Raw genomic sequence first — 25,887 nt, forward strand, 5'->3', positions numbered from 1 at the left:
ACCTTGAGAGTTTCTGGTTTAAACTATGAGCAGACTTGCCTCCAAAGAAGTACTATTCACTAATATACCTTGAGAGTTTCTGGTTTAAACTATGAGCAGACTTGCCTCCAAAGAAGTACTATTCACTAATATACCTTGAGAGTTTCTGGTTTAAACTATGGGCAGACTTGCCTCCAAAGAAGTACTATTCACTAATATACCTTGAGAGTTTCTGGTTTAAACTATGGGCAGACTTGCCTCCAAAGAAGTACTATTCACTAATATACCTTGAGAGTTTCTGGTTTAAACTATGAGCAGACTTGCCTCCAAAGAAGTACTATTCACTAATATACCTTGAGAGTTTCTGGTTTAAACTATGGGCAGACTTGCCTCCAAAGAAGTACTATTCACTATTATACCTTGAGAGTTTCTGGTTTAAACTATGAGCAGACTTGCCTCCAAAGAAGTACTATTCACTAATATACCTTGAGAGTTTCTGGTTTAAACTATGAGAAGACTTGCCTCCAAAGAAGTACTATTTAAACTATGGGCAGACTTGCCTCTAAAGAAATACTATTTAAACTATGAGCAGACTTGCCTCTAAAGAAATACTATTTAAACTATGAGCAAACTTGCCTCTAAAGAAGTACTATTTAAACTATGAGCAGACTTGCCTCCAAAGAAGTACTATTTAAACTATGAGCAGACTTGCCTCCAAAGAAGTACTATTCACTAATATACCTTGAGAGTTTCTGGTTTAAACTATGAGCAGACTTGCCTCCAAAGAAGTAGTAGTCACTAATATACCTTGAGAGTTTCTGGTTTAAACTATGAGAAGACTTGCCTCCAAAAAAGTACAAGTTACTAATATACCTTGAGAGTTTCTGGTTTAAACTATGAGAAGACTTGCCTCCAAAAAAGTACAAGTTACTAATATACCTTGAGAGTTTCTGGTTTAAACTATGGGCAGACTTGCCTCCAGAGAAATACAAGTTACTAATATACGTTGAGAGTTTCTGGTTTAAACTATGAGCAGACTTGCCTCCAAAAAAGTACAAGTTACTAATATACCTTGAGAGTTTCTGGTTTAAACTATGGGCAGACTTGCCTCCAGAGAAATACAAGTTACTAATATACCTTGAGAGTTTCTGGTTTAAACTATGGGCAGACTTGCCTCCAGAGAAATACAAGTTACTAATATACCTTGAGAGTTTCTGGTTTAAACTATGGACAGACTTGCCTCCAGAGAAATACAAGTTACTAATATACCTTGAGAGTTTCTGGTTTAAACTATGGACAGACTTGCCTCCAGAGAAATACAAGTTACTAATATACCTTGAGAGTTTCTGGTTTAAACTATGGACAGACTTGCCTCCAGAGAAATACAAGTTACTAATATACCTTGAGAGTTTCTGGTTTAAACTATGAGCAGACTTGCCTCCAAAGAAGTACTATTCACTAATACTATTACTATTAATATTCCCATACCAATGGTTGAACCAATTCTCCAAAATAATACCTCCCCCGCCCTATGGTGGGGCATTAATGTTCAACTGGCTCTCTTTATAAACAAAAACCCAAGTTAACTTCCCTTGCAAATAATTACTTTATACAAATAAGATAATTCAATACTGAAGTTGACAGCATATTCACAAAACCACTAAAATTATCCTATTCCAATGGTTGAGCAGATTTAGCTCCTATTATGGAATATCTCATGTGAATGGTTGATCTAAATCCTCAGAGTGCTATGCCTACTATTATTATTATTGTAAATTAAGAAAGCCTAACATAAGTTATTTATGCCTTGCAGAAGGATTAGAACACGATAAGATCTAACTTGGGTGACTGAGGTGGGACCCCTACATTTAACACATTCAGACTAGGTGGGTACTAGAACATAAGATAAGATCTAACTTGGGTCACTGAGGTTGGACCCCTACATTTAACACATTCAGACTAGGTGGGTACTAGAACATAAGATAAGATCTAACTTGGGTCACTGAGGTTGGACCCCTACAATTAACACATTCAGACTAGGTGGGTAATAGAACATAAGATAAGATCTAACTTGGGTCATTGAGGTGGGACCCCTACAATTAACACATTCAGACTAGGTGGGTACTAGAACATAAGATAAGATCTAACTTGGGTCACTGAGGTGGGACCCCTACATTTAACACATTCAGACTAGGTGGGTACTAGAATATAAGATAAGATCTAACTTGGGTCATTGAGGTGGGACCCCTACAATTAACACATTCAGACTAGGTGGGTACTAGAACATAAGATAAGATCTAACTTGGGTCACTGAGGTGGGACCCCTACATTTAACACATTCAGACTAGGTGGGTACTAGAACATAAGATAAGATCTAACTTGGGTCATTGAGGTGGGACCCCTACATTTAACACATTCAGACTAGGTGGGTACTAGAACATAAGATAAGATCTAACTTGGGTCACTGAGGTGGGACCCCTACATTTAACACATTCAGACTAGGTGGGTACTAGAACATAAGATAAGATCTAACTTGGGTCACTGAGGTCAAACTCCTACATTTAACATATTCAGGCATAGTGGTATTAGTAACCTACGAACCCTAACACACAAGCCCAACAGAGTAAAGTCCTATTTCTATCCTAGTGTAGCATTAGGATAACGTATCTCAACGTATCGGTTTCTATTCTAGTTAGTCTTTTTCTAGCCTAGAATAACGATTTGAAACGTATCTCTTAATTTCAATTTTAGGGAACACCCTAAAATATCGGTTTTCAACGAATCACTGATAGCAAAGCCTGTACTAATTCACGTATTTCACTAGCGTGATAACAGAGTACGACACAATAGCTTTGTTATCTTTGTTTCTTAGTAGTTCCACTGGGGAATTCTAGAAATGTATCAGTTTCTATTCTAGTTAGTCTTTTTCTAGCCTAGAATAACGACTTGAAACGTATCTCTTAATTTCTATTTTAGGGAACACCCTAAAATATCGATTTTCAACGAATCGTTGATAGCAAAGCCTGTACTAATTCACGTATTTCACTAGCGTGATAACAGAGTACGACACTTAGTTTGTTTTTTTTTAGTAGTTCAATTCAGGAATTCCAGGAATTCTTCAATTTGTTTAAATTAATTAAACACACAACAGTGTTACGAAAAGAAGTAATGATGATTTTAGGTTTTAGGTATGTTGAACAACCTATACCATTATCCGAGAGGGTGGTGATATGGATGTTAAAGTTCTGTTTGTAATGTTTTCCTCTGTTCGGAGAGAGAGATTATTGTTTGTGTTTTGTGTAGTCATTGAGGGAATGGAAATATCAATTATCTAAACTTGTCAATGCATTAACTTCATTAATCATTTCATATTCCCTAAGTTTCTCAATGAATTCATTCATCTTCTCTCCTTCTGTGAGATACCCTTCCATTTCTAATCTTAGAATTAAAGAATACGGATCAGTTACTTCACTAATGCCATAAAATCGTCCAATGGTTTTCATGTTTTTAAAGCTTACCTTTTTACAAAATTTTAACAATTTTATACGATGATCTGAAAAGGTTTCAATTTGAACATCTTCAAATTTTGGTACATGCCATTTTGGCTTTATCACTTCTTCAACACCACCCATCCCACACAATTTAATCAATTGGATTAGAACACGTATGTCAGTACATTTGATAACTCCAGGAAGGATAAGCAAGCTAATTAGTTCATGTGTATTTTCCGCCCCCTGGATATCGAAAAGTGTCATTTCACAATTCGGCCTATTCATGAAGTCGCTAATCACCATTTTCATCTTGTTTAAACATTTTCCTCGGCCATGTGTGTCACACCAATTAGATACCCCTGTTATCAATTCGTTGAAGTCCGGGCGTGACAATTCTAAAACAAAGATAGTAGACGAGTTTATAAATTTTAAATGACGTATTTCTCGTAGTGTGAATGGTGAATTTGACCATTAACTCCAGATTCATATCATTTCATAGGATAGGCCCAGCTGATGTACACATTTAATTTTGTAAAAAGTGTCGTCGACAATATATATATTTCCAATACATTTACTGTAATTCAACCAATGTAATTGAGGTATTGGGCAGAGTCAGAGTCAAAACCTATACAGAGATAAATTAATTGCCTTTTGGAATTAGTTTGAACACTGATATGAGGGTATGTTCAAATCCATGGAGTTATGCTTTCATATCACAAGCAAGGTTATATTATAATTATCCTCTGAAGTGTCAAGTTTCCGGTATGCAAGAGTAAATTTTATTTCAAAATCATTGGTGCATGACTTTCATATCGTAAGTGTTGTACACTAATCTTGTACCTCAAGCTGTAGTAACAAACAAAAGGTCATTATTGTATCAGGTGGCTTCTACCAATCTTTTACTGGTTCAGACTGCATGGAATCCTATGTCGTGTATAATACGAACACAACCCTGTAGGTCTAAATATGCCCTGAATGCTTCTTCAAACAATGCACAGTAATTAATGTCAAAGAAAACAATTTAAAGGAGGGACAAACTGGTTTGAAAACATGAACAATGCGCAAATTAAAATTGTAATGTCTCAATTTACAAATTGTGACAATTGCCACCACTCAAATGTTACATTTGAAAAAAATGCATTGAAAATTGTCAACAAGTGTGTTCATTCAAGCCAAATTGAATTTATATTAGGAAATTGTAACATTTGTAATTTTAAATACCTGTTAGTTTTATTTGTTTTTCTTTAGGTCTTTCCTCCACAACATTCTTCTGAAACTTATCAGCAAGATCTTTTTGTCCATGTTCTCTTAGAGCCTCACACAATACATCAAGTTGATTCAGTTTACTACTAATGTTCCTCCAAAATTTCAGAATTTCTTCTGGAGATTTCATAGTTGTAACTTCAGACAATTCCAAGCCCAAAAGAACACCTAACTGTTCACAGTTAACAGTTTCTTCAGATACTTTCCAAATAATTGAATCATCCACATAACCTTATAAAATAGCAAAAATTAAGATAAATTCATCCAACAGTAAATGAATTGATTAAGTTTTCAAATATATGATCCTTCAATTTAGAATGTCATAATAAAATCTACAAAATCATTACCTTGGAGATGAGACTGTGGCGGTATAGCTGTAAAAATAGATATGTATTTATCAACAAAATGTTCACAAAGTATTATTTGTTTGAAGATTGTTATTAGTTATTACAAGTTCTACAGTATGTTATACATATATTATTAAAAATGTACCCAAACTGTTTATTCTTAAAATTTACTTACATTCAACATCAGTCTGTGAAGTAGCTATAAAAAAGAAATAAATATTAATTTATCAATAAATGTAATTTCATCTTATATGGTATTACCATAGCGAAACGTATTGTTGCATTAATGTGCATATGGCTGAAAAAATATTGTACCGTCCATTTCCCAATTTTTAATTAAATGCTTTTTATTTTAATATTAAGAACAGTAAAATATTTGACAAAGCAATAAATCTGGTTACTTACATCTTGGTATTACTTTATTTCCAAATAATTTACGGTAAAGTTTCACTTTCATTTGATTGCTTCCACAAGGTAACACATCTTTGTCAAACTCGCGAATAACATGCATGTGAGCATTTTGAATGTTTGGACTACATGCACAAGGGATGTACATCCTTACTTCAAGACCTCGTGCTCCAGTCTGACTGAACACTTTTAATTCTGTTTGAAGGAAACGAAGCACCTAAAAAATGGCATTTTACAAAATGTTTAAAATACTGGAAAATATAAAATCAATATTCTCAATCAATATTACTATGAAAATTGAATCCTAAACAAATGTTGAATAAATGCAAATTATTTTAACAATGGTGGCCTTTTATTATAGGATAAAAAGTACTTATTATATTAAAACACTTTATTTATATTATTTTTATGAATAGTTTTAAAGTAATATTCCTAATGAAATCTTTCATAGATTGTTCACTCATAAATATTTAGAACTAAAATTAATGTATTCTGTATATCTCTTTTGTTTGTTACCACTATTTACTATTACCTTCTTACAGACTTTAGGCTGTGGTTTCTCATCTTTTGTACGCTGCCGTTTTTTTTGCTTATCAGTATTGAAGCTCTTTGTTCTGACTATTGTTGTCTACAATATCAAAATGATAAAAATTGTTAGTGGTAGTTTTTTAAAATTTATTATTTCAATTTTATGTGGTGGAAACAATTATAAATCTCACTCATTTTAATATTGTACAATATATACACTTTAAAATTCTTGAGCTTTTCCAACTTGTATCAATTATTGATATAAAGTTTGCGATACACCACGTATATTAGTTTCTATTGAGTTTCTCAAAGTTTCGATCAATATGCTTTGAACGTCCTCAGGAGTCACAATGCAGGAAGTCCAGGAAAGTGGGAATATAAGTGAAATAGGTTGGGGCTGGTGTGAAAGCTACACATTTACCTGTAACATACGACAATGCTTAATGGTAGCCACATATAAAATGACTTGATGATTGGCATCAATGTTCAATTCTACATGCTCATAGGATAGGTGCCCAATTCCATAGTCTTCCATTTGAAATTTCTCAATGAACTTTGTTGCAGCACGTTGGAAAAGATCGTCTGGAAGATAGCTACCAAAATCATGAAATAGAGAAATTGCACGCTTTTCTTCAAATTTAGGTGGTTGTGAGGCATGTGGTTTCAAACGTGAAAGAACGTAGAACATTTTTTCATTATTCTGTGTAAACAAAAAATTATTTAAAAACTAGTAGATCTGTAGGCTATATATAGGCTAGAAAATTAAAATATTAATATGACATTAGTATCAATACCTTTGTATTTTTTTGTTCACACACTAATCCAAACTTTTGCATGAGAGACACAAAGAATGTTAATGTCTCATCAGAATCACAGATCTTCTCCCACAGATGTTTTAGCAATCCACCTTTTAAAATGCCTTTTTCCAGCATCCTCCAAGCTGGTCTCATAGCTGGTACCTATTATTTTACAAAAATAGAATATAATTAAAATTTTAATTTATTAATTCAGAGTAACATTGGTAGGCCTATAATTGATTTTTTTTTCTGTTCTAATATATAAACATCTCATGACCTGTAGGCTATGTTTTGTTTGTCTTTATTGCAGTTCACAATATTTATGGTAAGCAGAATGACAAAGTGGATTTGTAGACTCATGTCTGCCAAAGCTACTCAGGCCAAGTTGAAATAATGTATTGATCTTTGAGTTCATATGATTGTATGATGGGTACCTATATCTCAGAGAAGTTATTTCCAATCAAAATTTCAAACATTTATTAAACAAATTTAATTTTGAAGCATGTCATTATGTTGCTGCACGTCAGTATGCAAAACATTGTTTTGTATTGAAATATATTTATTGCTAACCATATCTTTATTGTCTATGACAGTGATGATTGTCTTAAACATGTCAACTAGTTGCATCAAATCTACAACTATTATATCTCTTAGTGCCTCATCATCTGGGTAATAGAGAATCACGCCGATGTCATGTAAATACTCAAGCAGAACTTTGTGACCTTCTGTTACTTTACAGACTTCTTTGAGTACTTCATCTTGAATCTGTTAAAAAAATAGATTGATTAAAACCATATGACAATTCTAAAACAGATGACAAATTTCGTTTTTGTAAAAGCACAAGTTAACGGAGTACTTACTCGAACGTTTCGATCTCTATCAGAGATCCTTCTCAACTGACTGCGGAGTGTTAATGCAGCTTGGTCATTCTTGACGTCATCTGTTGATGACGTTGTACGCCTCCGGTTGTAGGTTGGAGGTTGTGCGGGGCTCGGCCAGGTGATGTGTCTATCAAATCATTGTACAAATGCGAGAGTTCGTGGGCTCCAGTGTCCCGGTTCATGGTCTTCTCTTTATTTCTCCTTATATGTAATGATTCTCTAATCTGTCTGTCTTTGCGTTTAGGCTCTTTGGTTAAGATGGTAGCCTCCCAGTTCGGTACATGATTGTGTTTTATGACATGTTCTTATAAACACGCTTGTGGACAGAGCTGAGAAGGTAGTGGGAGATATGGATTTGAGGAAAGTTGAGATGGATAACATCAAGAAAGCGTTACACAACTGCCAGTATCCAGAGTGGTCCTTCCAGAGAGTTATGGAAAACCGAAAAAGGAAAAAGAACAAAGGACACGAACCACAGAAGGAAAAGATCAAGATGCGAGGTAGCATAGGAATCCCCTATGTAAAAGGAATGGCAGAAAGAATACGACGCACTCTCTCCTATCACAATGTCGGAACCTATTTCCTACCCCAAAATAAAATCAAGAATAGCCTCGTCCACCCAAAAGATAAAATCGAGAAGATGGATACATGTGGAGTAATCTACGAAGTCACCTGCCGCAACTGTCCACAAGTTTATATTGGGGAAACAGGAAGGGCATTACAAACACGAATTAATGATCACAAAAAAGATGTTACAACAAACACGGGGGGAGTAATGACTAGGGCCTCCAGAACATCCACATCTTCGATCATACACAAATCTGCCATTACAGAACATGTCATAAAACACAATCATGTACCGAACTGGGAGGCTACCATCTTAACCAAAGAGCCTAAACGCAAAGACAGACAGATTAGAGAATCATTACATATAAGGAGAAATAAAGAGAAGACCATGAACCGGGACACTGGAGCCCACGAACTCTCGCATTTGTACAATGATTTGATAGACACATCACCTGGCCGAGCCCCGCACAACCTCCAACCTACAACCGGAGGCGTACAACGTCATCAACAGATGACGTCAAGAATGACCAAGCTGCATTAACACTCCGCAGTCAGTTGAGAAGGATCTCTGATAGAGATCGAAACGTTCGAGTAAGTACTCCGTTAACTTGTGCTTTTACAAAAACGAAATTTGTCATCTATACAAAATCGAAGCTAAATGAAATTCTTTCAAGAATTCTAAAACAATTATAATAAAAAAACAGTTTATTTAATATACTATCAATTTTCAAATAGTCTTCTGGATTACAAAACCTGCTCTGAAAACATTGTGTACTAGTATATTTAGAATGTAATTCCTCTATTTTTTATATTTTCCCAACTTTAATGTAACAGTACATAGTTATAAATACATACTATAGAGATTTAACTTTATATATCAAGTACATCTACTGGTGAATATGGTAGTTGACTGAAAGCTTAATATATTTATTTATTCTGTCTTTATACTGAACTAGATGGTACGCTCGCTTCGCTCGCGTACCATCTAGGTCGTGCCCACAGATGGTTCTCGAATACATAATAATTTCAGCGTTAAAAAACTGGCGATTTCAAATGTACGTACCGCAAGACCATAATACATGTCGTGTACAGGAACGAATAAATAGACACTGTGATTTATGTACTCAACTAAAATCAGCACCCTATTACTTCCGAAAGAGAAACTTGTCACAAATAAGACCAATTGTTTAAGTCAAATTTAAACAAACTTAATTTGTGTTTTGTATGTAACATTAGGGTTGAGGGATGGGGAAGAGGATGGGTGCAAAGAGGAACAATGTTAAAATATATTCTTTATCCATTTAGTAACGAAATATTAATTGCTTTCATGTTTTACAAATAATATACCACTAAACACAGTAAAACATTGCGATGTAATACTTTGTTGAAACTATCACCGTCCTAGTCGATTGAAATAGTACAGCACATGTAACGATACATCACTACGACGTGTATATGTTTATAATATAATGTAAAACAATTTGTGAAAACCACCTCTATTCGGGGAAAATCATAAATTCGATTTAATCGTCAATAAATATTAAATTATCTAACTCAACTTAATTAGTAGGCCTAATGGTTTTCAATTGTTTCTTAGAGCCAATTCATACTTAAGTTGGTTCCTACCCTACCCACCAAAGTTGTTCTGCGTTTAGGGCATGTGATGTACCGTAGGCCTATTCTCTACTGGTTTTACAACGCTACTCATGCCAGTGAGGGAAAGGTGATGATGTGGGTGGTTTAACTGCAATAATAAAGATTTGTACATAATATACGGCGAGTGAAAACGCTAGCTCATTATCCGTTTAAAAAAAAATTATATCCAACCTCTGCAGCACAGATTGAAAACAAAAATGGATCGAATTTCGAGTATACAGTACTGTACTTGCCTTTATATTACGACGCCTGAGGGAATAGACACTTGTGAAACAGAGATTGGAATGTTCCATTCATCGCAAATCAATACATTTGTATAATCGTATATTAAATCTATCAAAATAGTATTTTTTTAAGAAAATCGGCCTGTCTTCAACATTATGATGCTGTACTCTAGCTGTTCAACCAGTTTTCAGCTATTAAAAACAATTATCATAGGAGGAGATAGGAAAATGCGAAGCCTCCTCGTATTTTTGTGGCGGGTATTTTTCAAGATGGACATCCATTAGACAGTGTATACCACGATCGGAAAACACCCCTATTTGGGGCAAATCGTTGAACCTAAATTCGTTTTAATCGTCAATAACTAATTACCTAACTCAATTTAATTAGTAAACAGGGTTACATCAGATGGTTAAAATCAGTACCGAAAGTATGAACCAACTTTATATACCATCGAGTAGAAATTCTAGAAATAAACCGAGATTTACCGAATTTTGCCCTTACGTAAATTTATATATAGATGACACTTTCAGTGCTAAAGCATTGATTTCCAAAGTGGTTCAGTAGAGAAAAATTAACAATATAATAAATAAAAAGTAATTTACATTAGTAGACACATTTACAAAAAGGTAACTATCTACAAAACATACAGTATATATAAAAAAAATGGAGGGAATTAAAGGTAAAAGGTACTTAATCAGTAATAATATTAAAATCAATCCAAAATATTATTTTGGATTGAATTTTTAAAAAGTGTCATAGATTTAATATAAAAAAAATAATTGTTTTATTCAGGCCTAGGATTTTAATGAGGAATTTTATTTTTGTGCCTTAATGCTATGTGTGATTATGCTATTTTCACTACAACCATCTGTATGCAAATTTGGTGGAATGGTTATGTAACCAGCCTTTCAACTAATAACAATAGTTTCAGTTGACTAACAATAGAACAGCAATGCCAAAAACAAACCTCCAAAATTTAATGGAGTGGTCCTTGACTACATATCTATCTGTATTTTCATTTTGGTAAAGGTCTTTCAATAACTTTTGAGTAATCCTGCTAACAAACAAACAAACCGACAAACAAACAGACACATGCGATTGACTACATAAACCTCCTTGGCGGAGGTAAATAATTGATTGGTAAGAAAATGTTAATATGAACCTATAGATGGCTATAAATTTACCTCTTACATCACACCACCTGTACATTTTCAGATGATTAAAAAGTAGCAATGTATACCGAAAATGGAGATCTGACTAATCAATATAGAAAAAATACTGTAAACCTTATTTGTGAATCTTTCTTTATAAAAGAAATTGCCACATTATTAATAATTCATTCAATTATTAATATTGAACGCTATTGTCTATAAATTCTTGCACCTAACCTCAGAAGTTGGTAAATAGATGTGCTTCTTTCTGCTGTGGATTTCTTGTTGAACTCGCAGCCATTTTATTGGCAAAGTGCGAATCATTTTCTTTGACAAATCCAGTATTTGTTTCATGATGGCAGAAGCATTGCTCTGTTCAAATGGTACACTGTTTTCAATGGTAAAAATAGTTGAACACACCATAGTTTCATATGGTTTGTCTTTTAGGGCTTCCCAAATTTTATTTTCTATTTCTTTAACCTGAAAGAAAGAAATACATTTGGTATGTAGTTTCTAATATTTCTTATTTTAATCAGATTAATTAGAATAATCAGACTATTTATATAGTGATTGCTAAACGTTGTGATCCAGTTTTAGGATTAAAAAAATAGAAGATTGAATCCACTGCCTATGAAAAAAGTTTCTGCATTGTTGTGTCATGGTGATTTCTCTATGGTAGAGTCAACTCACCTGTTCTTTCCTTTCTTCTTCAGTTCCTTTAAGGCCATTTAAATGTGTACCTATCAGTAATACAGGAGGACAAGGCTGACCATTTATCTTTGCGTCAGGTCTACTGTTTGTGTATATAGACTGAATCCAAGAAAGAATGAACTCCAGATTTGTCATTCGATGGTCATAATTGTTTCCCTAAATTTTATAAGTATATATGATAACAAAAAAATGTTTGTAGAACACTCAATTTTAATTTCTTTGATCATGTATAATACTGTATACAACAATTGAAAAAAACGTAATTGTTCAATCTATTGTTATTCATTTATTCAGTAATGGAGGAAAAGAATGTTCATTTATTAATGTAGTTTGTGTTGAATTGTCTATGGATAAAAAGATGTGAGAAGCTAATTGATAAGTCTTAAAACTTTAAGATGTGTTCAGAGCAAAGGTATACATTTTTCACTATAAAGCAATCACAATCAAGGAATTGAAAATAGTGTTTAAAAACTAATAAAATTCAGCTTACAGTTGTTGGATCCAAAACTTTAGCTTGGGCATCGAGATCATCACAAAGGTTGAATACTACGCATACAACAGCAAAAGATACCATGAAGATCTATGAGATCAATTAAACAGTGTATTAAAAAAATGGTGAATATAAAAAAATGCTTGATTATCAATGGAAATGCAGTGTTTGTTTTTCATAGTGTTTTAATTTTTAGATTAAAAAAATAGCTGAGTCTAGACTACTACTAAATTTATTACAGGTTTGCCATATGATAGATATTTGTTGCTAGAATTCATAAGAATAATATTTTACTTGTTTATTTTTTTACTACTGTATATTAGTGTTGTCTTATTAGAGGAATTGTGGGGAATATAGTTATATTACCATGCTGGGTCATGCAGGCTCCATGCCGGCATCAGGTAAAATATCCAGTATATACCAGCTGAAAGTTGGTATATACTGGATATTCCGATCCCTGCTGTAGATAGTTATGCTGGTAACGATACAGGCAGTGGCATAACGCAGAGGCCTGATGCCCCTGGATTAGGAACCCCAGGCCCTCCAAGGCTGGAGGCCTAGGGCGTTTTTAGCCCTTTTTGACATATTTTAATGCCTGTATTTTCCTCTGGACACTGCCCAGGGCCCCCACATGCTCCGGGGCTCCTGGTTTTAGCCAGTGAGTGTTCATAGCCATTACGCCACTGGATGCAGGCATCATTGGTCTCTTGAATTTGAATTGGTTGTTGTTTTTTGGCAGTTGGTGAGCATTCAATTATTTCCCTGTTTACCATTCAGAATCTCCTCCTGAATGCTACCAATGATCTGAGCATTTACACTACCATTCAAAATATCTCCCTGAATTTTTATTTATTTATTTATTTAGGTTTAAAAAACACATACAAAACAGCAGCCATTGGCTGATAACGTTTGTTTACAATCAATATACATATATAATTAAAAGTAAAAGAGGCACAATTACAAACAGCATAGAAAAATAACTATATATTATAAAACACAAAATACAGTATTATTCGTTCATAAAATTGAGTACGTCATTATTATTATTATTATTTAAGATTATTATTAGTATATAAATTATTAAAATTATTATATAAAAGGTCGAAACGGCATCGAGAAAGTGAGAAATAATCATGGAAATCAACCCATATCAGTTAGCATTAATAAACTTAACAATCGTAGGTATGGCAGACCTTTGGTATCGTTCAGTTTTACACCTGGGGGGGAAGGAGACTTCCGGTACTAGTTGTATTAGACCTAAGGGTTCTCTTCTGCCCGCGGCAAGGAGGTAGGGTGTCACGAAAGCTCAGACCACGAAAGCTCAGACCCCAAGACCTAAGATCACGAAAGCTAAGACCCAACACCTAAGATTACAAATACTAAGATATACTACAGCTTAAAAACAATACTTGTTTATCCATACATAATTTTAAACACAGTAGGTTTCATTTATTACCATAAATATAATTTAATACTACCGCAAAACATAGATAAACTCACATTATTTTCGCCCGTTGAGTAAATGTATATTTTTTCTTTACAACAAACAAACTTGACGGGTTGTTTGTTGGTATATATTTACTCCATTGTGTTGGTTCAGAGGATGTTTTTCTTACGCACCTGCCTTTCTTGTATTTTGACTCCAAATTTGTTGGCTAACTTTATCCTGAACACCACACTTTAAAATTAGGACTTATAAGTACTTTCAGAAGGAGAAACACATAATAACAAATAAATAAATCCTTTAAATTGATGATTTTACAGATGTGTTTCTTTGTATACTGTAATACTAATGTAACTCCTCGAGCTACCCATGCTCAATGTTTTTGTTTCTATGGAGCGCCAAAAGAGCAACAATAATAGTACAAGTATAAAAACAGAAAGAAAACGAAACAAAAAAACTTATCATGATTTTTAAATTAAAATTTATTTGCCAGTATTTATTTCTTCGTACTTACATGATTATACTATTATCATTACAATTTTAATTTTACATTGTTCCATCCACACTGTAGATGGACTCCACAGAGTTTTCAGCCCTCTATATAATTTTTGCTCTTTTGACGTTCCATAGAAACAAAAACATTGAACATGGCCCATGGGGTAGGCCTACTGTACTGTAGGCTAGTCATTTTGTGTGCGAGAAAAACGTCTGTAAAATCATCAATTTAAAAATGTATTTGTTACTTTTTATGTGATTCTTTTTCATGAAAGTGCCAATTCTAAGGTGTGGTATTCAGAATAAATGTTGGGAGTTAAAATACAAGGCAGGTGCGAAAGATAAATATTTGTAATCTTAGGTGTTGGGTCTTAGCTTTCGTGATCTTAGGTCTTAGGGGGTCTGAGCTTTCGTGGTCTGAGCTTTCGTGACACCCCAAGGAGGTAGCATGTCTCGAAAACAGTTGGACTTAAGTAACCCCCTCCCAAAGGACAACACAAGAGTGTCTCTCCTTGCCTCGAGAGAAGGTAACCCTGTAACCTCTAGGGCATTGTCATAGGAAATGTAGGTAGCACCTAACATTATTCGACATGCTCTTTTCTGGATGGTCTCAATGCTGCTGGCCATTTTTTTGGTAATAGCACCATGCCATACCTGGCAAGCGTATTCCAAGATGGGCCTATAATACTGGCATTTTGCTTCCACGCCTGTGAGAAAAGGGCTTTATGTACTTACCCGCTGCATCACATGATAAATTTGTTGTCCTCCGAAATCCCAGATGTTCATCACAAACTTGTCGCTAGTCACCTTGTCATCACTCCCTTCTTTCTGAAACTCAACTATTAATTTTTCAATTTCTGACGGAATCTTTATCTGGTCATCTCTTCCTTCTTTCTCAATCTCTATCTTTGAAGGAATCTTTGTCTGGAGTTTTTCTTTCTCTATATATTCATTAAAATAAATTAAAATTAAACATCCAATAGCATGTTTAATATGTATGTCATTTTTCTAGGCCTTTTATTAGGATAATTTATTTTAGGATTCTAATTATTTTAGCAATGGTGATTATAATTATTAATTAATATAGAAAAGTGCATTGTTAGCCAAGATCCCAACAGAATAACACATTGTCTGATGATTTCAGGTTCCAAATTAGCTTCCCTAATAATTCTACTCGGCTTTTCGTTCCCTACTCAAAAAGAAGAGTTGTCGATATAGTGCCTTTGCAATTGCCACGTATCTTGAAAGCACTCTTCGTCAATTAGTGAGGATGGAATTTTAAGATATTCGTCTTTCATTGAATTTGTTTTGAGGATTTTTGTATAATATTTATTTTGTTTAATACTAATATACAAATATAGTTAACAGAGCTAAAGCTAACAGAGGTGCCTTGAAAATAGGTCTGGTTGTGTTTTAGACACAAAGGCCCATAGTTTTAATGAAACAAAGTTTGAAAAAAAATTTGAAATAGGCAAAGTATATAAAACATTAAAAGACACTAACTGTTCTAAAATCTTTAATTAAATTAATCCACCTTTTCCATCTTAAATCAAATATGAAATTCCAGGCCACAAGTCAAAAACCCATGTAAAAGTCAGTGCTTAGTTTTGGTAGAGCAGACAGTGAAATATTAGGTGAAATGTAATAATAATGCACTTAAAATTCCTATTAACATTTTTACTTACCGTCATCCATTTGGCTTTCTTCTGTTTTAGTTGATTGTGCTGGATTTTCTTTCTCCATATGTTTCACAAGTGTTTTTTGGGGAGAATTTTCATTGCCAGAAGGCTGTTTTGCTGATGCTGTTGTAACCTCTGCTTGTAGCATACTATTCTTGTTATCAGAAGCATTTTCTGTTGATGCTGTTTCACGTTTTTCTTCTCGCACATCACCATCAGAACCATTTTGCTTTTCTTTCAGTTGTTTTGCCACATTTCTAGCAACTGTTTCCTCATACATTTCAGAAGCTTGAGCTTTAAAAAAATAAAAATTGATTTTGTATATTATACTTGGATACTATGAATATGTTAATTATTATTAAACATTTTAAAAGGAAGAAACACACATATCCATGGTAATTACAGAATAAATCTAGTTCTGTGTTGTACCAAAAATAATTTAGGTAAAAAGAAGCAAGGTAAAAAGAAGCAAGGTAAAAATGGTATCAAATTATTTTAAATTTGTTTAAATTAAAGCAGTAATCAAGAAATTGTATGTAAAACAGATTATTATATAAATAACATCCATAAAACATGACAATATAACTTCATAATCAGATTAAAGAATTAAGGAATTTCTGTGAAGCAGCTTTCATCAGATAGCTGACAGCGCAGCAAGAAAAATATGGGAGGCTTTGTCAAAAAAGAAATGTTTGCAAACGTGTGTTGATAAATGTTGGCTAGTTTCGTAAGTATACTTCTTTAAAAAAAATTCAATTTCCAGTAAGCAGAACAATAAATGCAAAATAAACATGGGCGGATGGAGTACCATGAAAATTGCCAATAGTACAAACAATTAAGCACTATCAAAGTGGCTCTCCAATACTTCAAACCAAAAAAATATATAAGGGTAAGGGGGTTAACAGTATTAAGTTTCGAATAGTACTTGGAATCCAGCACAACACATTTTTAAACAGGATAAAATGGAACAAGTCTGGGACAAAGTCTTTGGTGCTAACTGGGTTAATAATTTAGTATTTTGCATCTTTTTTTGGTTTAATTTGCATGTTAATGTATACTTTCTGTTTCTTGCCATATTGTTTCATCTGCATCATCTTGAGAACACACTGTTTTTGTTGTTGCTATGGCATCAGTTATTTCATGCTTTGATTTAAAACTACAGAAAAAAATGAATATTATTATTTCACTTCAATAGCCATACAATATATATAAACCCATCTTAATCATTCAATGTTATTCAAGTCAGCCTTTTGGGATTATATTAATATTATTATTAGTGTATTTATAACAAAAATGAATATACAAAGAGTAATATTTTTCAGTTGGCTCATAAAGTATGTTTTGGTGTCATCAGTTAATTAAAAGTAAATTCCCATAAATTGATAATGATAAAATGCCTACAATTGAGAAGAATATGTTTAAATGCATATTAAAACTAAAATGTACACATAGATTATGTCCCGAGAGTCAAGATAGATTTTCAACTCAAACCCCTCTCATTATACTTTAATAGTAGTGATATTTGGGGGAAAGCAAATATTTTTGGTTTTTTTAATTATTTGTCATTCAGAGCATTGGGGTCTTGGTGTATGTTTTTTTTTCTGTGGTCATTTAATAAATTGTTTTAAACAACATTGATACCACAATTTTCTTACCTTTTCCTTAGTAATGAATTAATAGTAGAAGTTTTTCCTACTCCCTCAAGACCTACAAAAATAACTCTGCCTTGTTTAACTTCAGTTTTCCCTTCTTCCAGGGCTTCATTGAATGCTCTAACTGCTTCTGGTCCTCGAGCCCGTATGTCAATTGGAGTGGAATCTTGAAAAAATAAGTATTTAATAGTAGTTTTACAATAAAGTTATTATATATTTATTATTACTATGCATTCATATTGGACACTTAATTAATACCGCTCACTTTTTTAAATCTTTGTAATCCTTGTTAATTTGCTTTTAGAATGATTTTATAATACACAATTTGTATTGGTTATTTAATTAAAATAACCGATACATTTTATTTTGTAAATAACAGTTGATAATAATAATATAAAATAGAATACTTTAAAAAATACCAATATCTTACCATCAAAGTTGCTGAGCCTTTGTAATATACTTGGATGCTGTAACATTGTAGTAGTACCAAGAAAACCTACTGCAACCTCTCTTGCCACCTTTAGATTCTTACTTTCTCTTATCATCTTCCATTCCTTATCATCCAAAGGAGTAAGTAGTTGCCTTACATCTCCTGTACTTTCACTCTCTGTGTGTTCACTTTCACATAATTTACACAAGTAAAATCCTACCAATAACTCTGCTATCAACTTGTGAAGAGGCATGAATATCTTACCAAAGTTTCTTTTGTTAGAAATCAGTGCTTTATCATAAACAAATCCAAGTTTCAGGGCCATTTCCGCCATGTCGAAGTTACCTGCAGCTACTAGATTAATTCTGCTTATTGAAAGTTGATTTTCTTTCAAGCTGTTATACATACACTTTCCTAACAAAATCATAGCGTTTACATATTCAACTGGAGCGTATTCAAATTTATAAATATGTTTAGATGTTAGATATTTAACATTAAACTCATTCAAAGTACAGCGAATTATTTCTTTAAAAAGGTCAGCATTGTTTTCAGGAAGACTTCGACGGTCTTCCCACAGTACACAGATCGTTTGAAGGAACATTGGATTTTTGCACATTAAATATACTTCTGGATGTTTTTGCCTGGCCCATGTGCCAATACCTAATTCTTCTCTGAGGGATTTTCCCAATTCTGGTTTTCCAAAATACTCAAAGTGTTTTTCAATATACACGCCTATGCTCTTGTCATTAAATCCCTTAACCCTTACATGTACATCACATGCTTTTATGAATTCATCTATGTTTTCTGATATTGATGTAAATATCACACTACAATAGTTCCTCTTGAAAAGATGGATTAAGCTTTGATTATTAAATCTTAATTCATCTAATCCATCTAGTAGCAGCACAATCTTATGATCATTTTTATAGATGAATCGTTTAATCAAAGATGAATCTTGTGGGAGTTCTGTGTTCAAAATAAAATCTGTCATATCCAGTTGCTTCGCAATCAGATCAATGATGCTTTCACCTCTTTCTAAATCTCTAACCCTTAAAGGAAACACAATTTTACCTTTAATTGATAATGATAATTGCCTTAATATTGTAGTTTTACCAATTCCTCTTTCACCATCTATAAGAGCTATACATCCATGTGTGGAGCTGATCACATCTACCACTTCTGTTAATGTTGTTGGTTTGCAGCCTTCATTGTTTTTAGTTTCTTTGCGTAGTTCCAAATCAGTGAAACACATCTGCGACATGCTAACATTGTATCTACCAACCCTTTTTTCTGGTGTAAATGTACTGGCCCGACTGCAGAATTCCTTTTGTCTTTGAAACAGATATTGTTCTATCTTTACTAAATACAAAAAAAAATTTTTTGCTTGATTAAACTATAATATTTAGTATCGTTTTATTAATTCTTTTTTTATTTATGTGGTATTTCATAAAGTTAATTCCTCAAACTATTATTTCTTTTAAATAATTTTAATTATCTAACTTAAATTAAAAGTTTATTGTAATGATTTTTGTTACGCAGTCGTACATAAGCTTTATAGAGTGAGTGTGACCCAATATAATTTATAGAAATAAAAAATATAAAACCGCAATTAAAAATATGCTCAAACAAGGGCAGAAAACAAAGAAAATATGATTTTTACAAAGCATTTTTAGGATAATAAAAATTAAGTTCCACTTTAGAGTAAATAATATTGATCTAAAATTTTGTTTGAGTGTGAAAGTGGAATTATTCTATTAAAAAATTTTACAGTTTATATATATATATATATATATATATATATATATATATATATATATATATATATATATATATATATATATATTTTTATAGATATAAAGTAATGAATTAGTTTAGTAGTTCAAGGCTACCAAATATCTATAGTTCTTGTTAAACTTTGTTATACAACAGAAGTAGATGATACTTTCTAAATGTATTACCTTCGCTCTCCATCTTACTCAGTGCTCCTTTTGAAATGGATGCTATAGTTAGATAAACATATTTTTTTAATCAATTGCTGTTTATAGATGTATGTAGGTTATTATTTAAGATAGTTAGGTAGTAAGATAGTTAGTACTGTATTTGTTCAAAAAAGTTAATAAAATACCATCATCCGTATTACTTCTACAGTGTAAGGGAATTCTTCGTCCCACTCTGATATTTACCTATTCTAATTACATAATAGTAGTGTAGTCGTAGTTAAGAGTAGACGTGTACTAAATCACTCTCTGTAGCCTCACTACATTCAGCCTCACTACGCGGTGACAGTTCAAATTTCCCGCAGGACAGTTGTTGTGTTAGGGCACTCCTGTAGCCTAGCATTTACTTGCCGGTGTTTGTCTGCTGTACATGTACGTATTAATACACCATCATGGCCGGAAAGAATACAAGGAAAGGTGGTAAAAAGGACAGCGGTAAGGAGTGTTGCGAACTGAACACTGATACAGCACCTATCATTGATGTGGAACCGCTTACTATTATTGTACAAAATGAAATTTCCAATATAATTAAAGGAAATACGAGTATTTTCAATGACCTAGCCGAGAAAATTGCGAGCATTGTTAAACACCAGCTGATTGAAAGCATTACACAAATTGTAACGGATGCAGCAATTGAAGCAATACGTTTCGAACTTGACGATACTAAAGATCGTCTCAGCAAAGTAGAACAACAGGTAGAGAACTTACAAAATGAGCTAGATGAAGCAGAACAATATTCAAGAAGGAACTGTTTGATTATTCAAGGAATAGAAGAGAAACAAGGTGAGATAACAGACAATATAGTTTTGGATTTGTTTAAGAAAAAGCTAAGCGTAGAAGTAGATAAAACATGCATAGACAGGAGTCATAGATTGGGGCCAAAAGTTAAGAAAAACGGAAGAGCAAGAGGAATAATAGTAAAGTTTAGTTCGTATAATGTTAGAAATGAAGTATATAGAGCAAAGAAAAAATTAAAGGGGAGCCATATCTACATTCATGAAAACCTTACGAGCAAAAGATCAAGTTTACTACGTACTGTAAAGCAAAACTATGCATCAGTGGTATCTGCAGTTTGGACACAAGATGGTCGCATACATACCATAATCACTGGCAGTAACGAGAAAGTTGTTTTATCCAGAACTTCCGATCTTAAACAATTACCTAAATGTAAAAGGTAATGTGTAAGAGAATTTTAAATGTCCTAAAATTGTATTTTATGTAGATAAGATGATTTTAGATTTTATTTGTAACGCATGTAATAAACCATTTAAACCAATTCAATTGTTAAACGAACATCGTACGGGAAGCCTTTTAGACAACGACGTAGACGACGCTGAATTACGTAACGACTCTATTGTTTATCCTGCTTTTGGCATACTATGCAAATTATGCGAGATTGATTGTACAAAGGGTTTTAAAATTGGTCATTTAAATGTCAGAAGTCTCTATAATAAGGTGGACCATGTTCGGAGTTTACTTTCGGAATGCCGTTTCCATGTTTTAGGAATTAGTGAAACCTGGCTAGATCAAAATATACATAATAGTGAACTTGCAATCCCAGGATACCTATTAGTTAGAACAGACAGAAATAGACACGGAGGTGGGGTGGCTATCTATGTAAACGAAAATGTTGATTTTGATGTCATTGACTTTGGTGAAAATACAATTGAATCGGTATGGATAAAAATTAAGCCGGTTAACACTAAACCGTTCGTTATAGGTAATGTTTATAGACCACCAAATTCGTGTACTGGATTTGTTGATATAATGCATGATCAAATATCTTTTATACTAGATAGTATAAGAGAGATTATTGTTGTTGGTGACTTAAATTGGAATATATTTGATAGACAGCATTCTCGGAACATTAAAACCCTCCACCAAATTTTCCAATTAAACCAGTATATTAAAACTCCAACGCGCGTAACGGAAAACAGTAGTAGTTGTATTGATTTAATTTTTTCAGATAGGGATGACTTTATAAGCAAAACTGGAGTTGTACCAATTGGAATTAGCGATCACTCATTGATATATGTAATACGTAAAAAAATTAAAATAAAATTGCCCCCGCGTATTTTACATACGAGAACCTTCCGGAAATTTAACGAAGATATGTTTATTTCTGATCTTGCATCTGCTCCGTGGAGTATTTGTGAGGCGTCCGAGGATGCTGACGAGGCTTGGGACATTTGGAAACACATTTTTACTGATATTTGTGATATTCATGCTCCTATGGTGACGGTCAGGAGGAGGGGAACTGATATTCCATGGCTTACAGACGAATTTGTTTCCCTTTCTTGTGACCGTGATTATTTAAAACAAAAAGCCGAAAAAACTAAGAACATAGATGATTGGAATTCTTACAAAAAGGCAAGAAATAAATTAAATAATTTGTCTAAATCACTAAAACGCGACTATATAAATAATAAATTAAAGGATAATGTTAATGACACTAAAACATTATGGAAAACCATGAAAGACTTTTTACCCAATAAAAAGAAACAAACTAAAACAACTCTCAATGTAAACGGTAATGAAATAAACAATCCAACTGATATTGCTAATCATTTTAATAAATATTTGTGTTCAATTTATAATGAACTTGCATCCCATTTTAATGACAACCAAAACGATATTACCGTTGAATCGTTATCACAATTTCAACAACGTTTCAACTTTAAAGATATTAATGGAAATGAAATTGAAGCTTTGTTGGAAAAGTTAGAAATTGGAAAAGCTACTGGAATTGATGGGATTTCCGCTAGGTTACTTAAAATTGCATCTTCACAAATTTCTCAAAGTCTTGCCTTTTTGTTTAACTGGTCATTAAGATCTGGTGTTATTCCAAGTGAATGGAAATGTGCTAAGGTTACTCCGCTTTATAAAGGAGGATGTTAACATGAACTTAACAACTACCGTCCAATATCTGTTATACCTATTGTTATGAAAGTTTTTGAAAGATGCATCCATAATCAAGTTATGAATCATATAAATGAGTTTAAATTATTATGTAAAAATCAATCTGGTTTTAGGTCGTTACATTCAACTTCTACTACACTGATAGATGTATGCAATTATATATATAAAAATATTGATAATGGCTTGGTAACTGGAGCAATTTTTCTTGACCTAAAAAAGGTAGACCACAATATTTTATTACGTAAATTATGCACCTTTGGAATGATAAACACTGAGCTTGCATGGTTCAGTAATTATTTAAAAAATCGCAAACAATTTGTTAATTTTAATGGAAAAAAATCTGAAATTTTAAATGTCATCTATGGGGTACCACAAGGCTCAATTCTTGGCCCTTTGTTGTTTATTTTATGATGATGACTTACATGATAGTGTGGATGGGATTTGTAAAACAGTCCTCTTTTATGCATGTAAATCAAATGAAGAGCTTACAACAGTTTTAAGTGAACAGTTGGAAAATGTAAAACAATGGTTAGATAAACATAAATTAACTCTAAACATTGATAAAACCAAATACATGCTTTTTGGTACTCATGCACGTGTTAATAAAACAACAGATGAAACAGTAATTTTTGATAACATTCCGATTGAGAAAGTTGAAACGTTTAAATACTTGGGACTTACATTTGATGAACAACTCTCATGGAAAGTACATATTGATTCTATATGTGCAAAACTATCAAAAATTCTACATCTATTTTATAGATTGAAAAGTTTTACATCTCCTAAAATTATTAAAAAATTATACAATGCTCTATTTTTATCACATATTGACTATTGTTCAACAGTCTGGGGTACTGGTTCAAACGCCCATATTTTAAAATTGCAAAGGGTACAAAATAGAGCTGCACGATTAATACTAGGTGCTGATATTCGAACTCCTGTTAGACAAATGCATTATGATTTAGGTTGGCTAACAATTAAGACAAGAATTGAATATCATACAATTTGCACAATATTTAGATGTTTACAAGAATCTGTACCTTCATACTTATGTGATGTTTTGCAATATATTAGTAGTGTACACAATATTCAAACCAGAAACTATGAAAATAATCTGTTGTAATTACCCAGATGTAACCTCGAAATATACAAACGTAGTTTTGTTTATTATGGAAGTTCACTCTGGAATGGCCTACCTTATGAATTAAGAAAACAAAACAATTATAACCGTTTTAAATCACTTGTTAAGATTCATTTATTGTTGCCGGTTGTCTAGGATGGTTCCAGTGAAATATATTTAAATATGGTATAAAAGTTATAATAATAATGAGAACATGCATTGAAGTTTAAGTTTTAGTTTAAGTTTAGTTTAAGTTGTTTGTTTAAATGTGCCGTAGGGCCCCTCGGAAGAGCAGTTATTTTATTACTGAGAGGGCTACCCTACTGAAAGAAAACGAAATAAATAAATAACATGTTGATGATCTATACACCTGTAGGCTATAAAAAGGATAGAATTATACATATTAAAATATTTTCAAAAAAAAAAAAATACTCCAGGTAAGTAAAATTATTTTACCCTTTATTAATTTATTTGCAGCCATTTGGTTGAGCACTTTAGCAAATCTTTCAGTTTTCTCTGGTGTACTATCTATTAGCTTTTCTACCTCCAGAAAGAACACAAAATCCCATATATCGTTATAATTACTGGAATCTTCAGTATAAAATGCAGCAATTCTAGGTAACTCTGATCCTCCGACATCTCTAAGACACTCAAACAGTTTTCTACGATACAGTGTTATTAACCTTTTACCACTGGTGGCATTGTATCCAGTGGTGTTTTGCTTATATTTTTCAACCAGCTTCATGGCTGCATCCAGCCCTGTCAATTCAGATATCTCTAACAAAATTTCCACATCATTAGAGGAGAAATGACCTTGAATATGCAATTTTGAAAGTAATTGTAATGCTGTTGTGCTATCTGTCAACAACGTGGAAACACTTAGTGTATTGTATAAAAGACACCTTAACCATTTGTATTTCCCTCCAGAATAATGTCTACTAAATTCGTCTAGTAAATCCTTGAATCTGTCTTCTTGACACGCCTCTTTGAGACTGAAGAATGACAAGTGCATAAATAAATTGACCTACAATATCTCGGATAATAACAGTTTGTTTAACATTAATTTTGTTACGTTTAACGTAACAATCACAATTAATTAGGTGATCATTTAGAATAAAATGATCACCTATTGTTATTGTATGAAATCTTTATTCTTACGATTCTTCTTTATTTCCGTCTGTACAGATTTTGTGTAACAAATATCTCAAAAAGTTTAATGTCAATGATTACCAAAATTTCACAATGTCTTTCAAATATTTTAACTTACCAGTAGTTCTAATAAGCTTTTCAGCGTGATCACTCATCCGTGACATCATTTATACGCCATTTTGTGAAAACACATTATCAATCATATCTCCATAATTCATTATCACATATTAATGAAATTCACTACACGTAAACTTCAGGTCAAGGATAAAAATATTAGCAAATAAAAACGCACGCGCATGTAGGATCATGCGCGTGAAATCGCGCGTTAACAATTTAAAAAGCTCAAAATTAAGTTTTGATCAATTTAGAAAGCGTAAAAAATACCATTTTTTTTGTAAAAATTGCATTCTACTCATCTTCCTTAGTACATTCACCAAATTTGAGTCCATTTCGACTTAAAATAGTGCTGTACGAGCACGCTAAAAATGACAAAATGCGCACATTAATT

General features: G+C 32.8%; 1 protein-coding gene across 1 annotated transcript; it reads right to left on the reverse strand.

Annotated features, from left to right (window-relative positions):
• Positions 1 to 3,116: 3,116 nt before the first annotated feature.
• On the reverse strand, positions 3,117 to 16,392 carry LOC140051144 (uncharacterized). The gene is made up of 14 exons (XM_072096272.1): positions 16,119 to 16,392; positions 15,169 to 15,374; positions 12,495 to 12,584; positions 11,984 to 12,160; positions 11,531 to 11,773; positions 7,384 to 7,578; positions 6,811 to 6,975; positions 6,438 to 6,716; positions 6,021 to 6,116; positions 5,486 to 5,705; positions 5,256 to 5,279; positions 5,081 to 5,107; positions 4,692 to 4,964; positions 3,117 to 3,865 (listed from the first exon to the last, which is right to left on the reverse strand). Exons 1-14 carry the CDS (start codon positions 16,390 to 16,392, stop codon positions 3,303 to 3,305), a joined length of 2,832 nt encoding a protein of 943 aa, XP_071952373.1. The 3' UTR covers positions 3,117 to 3,302.
• Positions 16,393 to 25,887: the final 9,495 nt, after the last annotated feature.

Source organism: Antedon mediterranea, chromosome 1 (assembly GCF_964355755.1).
Source record: "Antedon mediterranea chromosome 1, ecAntMedi1.1, whole genome shotgun sequence".
Lineage (NCBI taxonomy): Eukaryota > Metazoa > Echinodermata > Crinoidea > Comatulida > Antedonidae > Antedon > Antedon mediterranea.

Coding starts and splice junctions, on each gene's coding strand:
- LOC140051144 (XM_072096272.1), bottom strand. CDS start 16,392: ATGTATGAGGAAACAGTTGCTAGAAATGTGGCAAAACAACTGAAAGAA. Junction 11,774..11,983: donor AAGAAGAAAGGAAAGAACAG/GTGAGTTGACTC, acceptor TCTTTCTTTCAG/GTTAAAGAAATAGAAAATAA. Junction 7,579..11,530: donor TCTATTTACCAACTTCTGAG/GTTAGGTGCAAG, acceptor TTTTTTTAACAG/ATTCAAGATGAAGTACTCAA.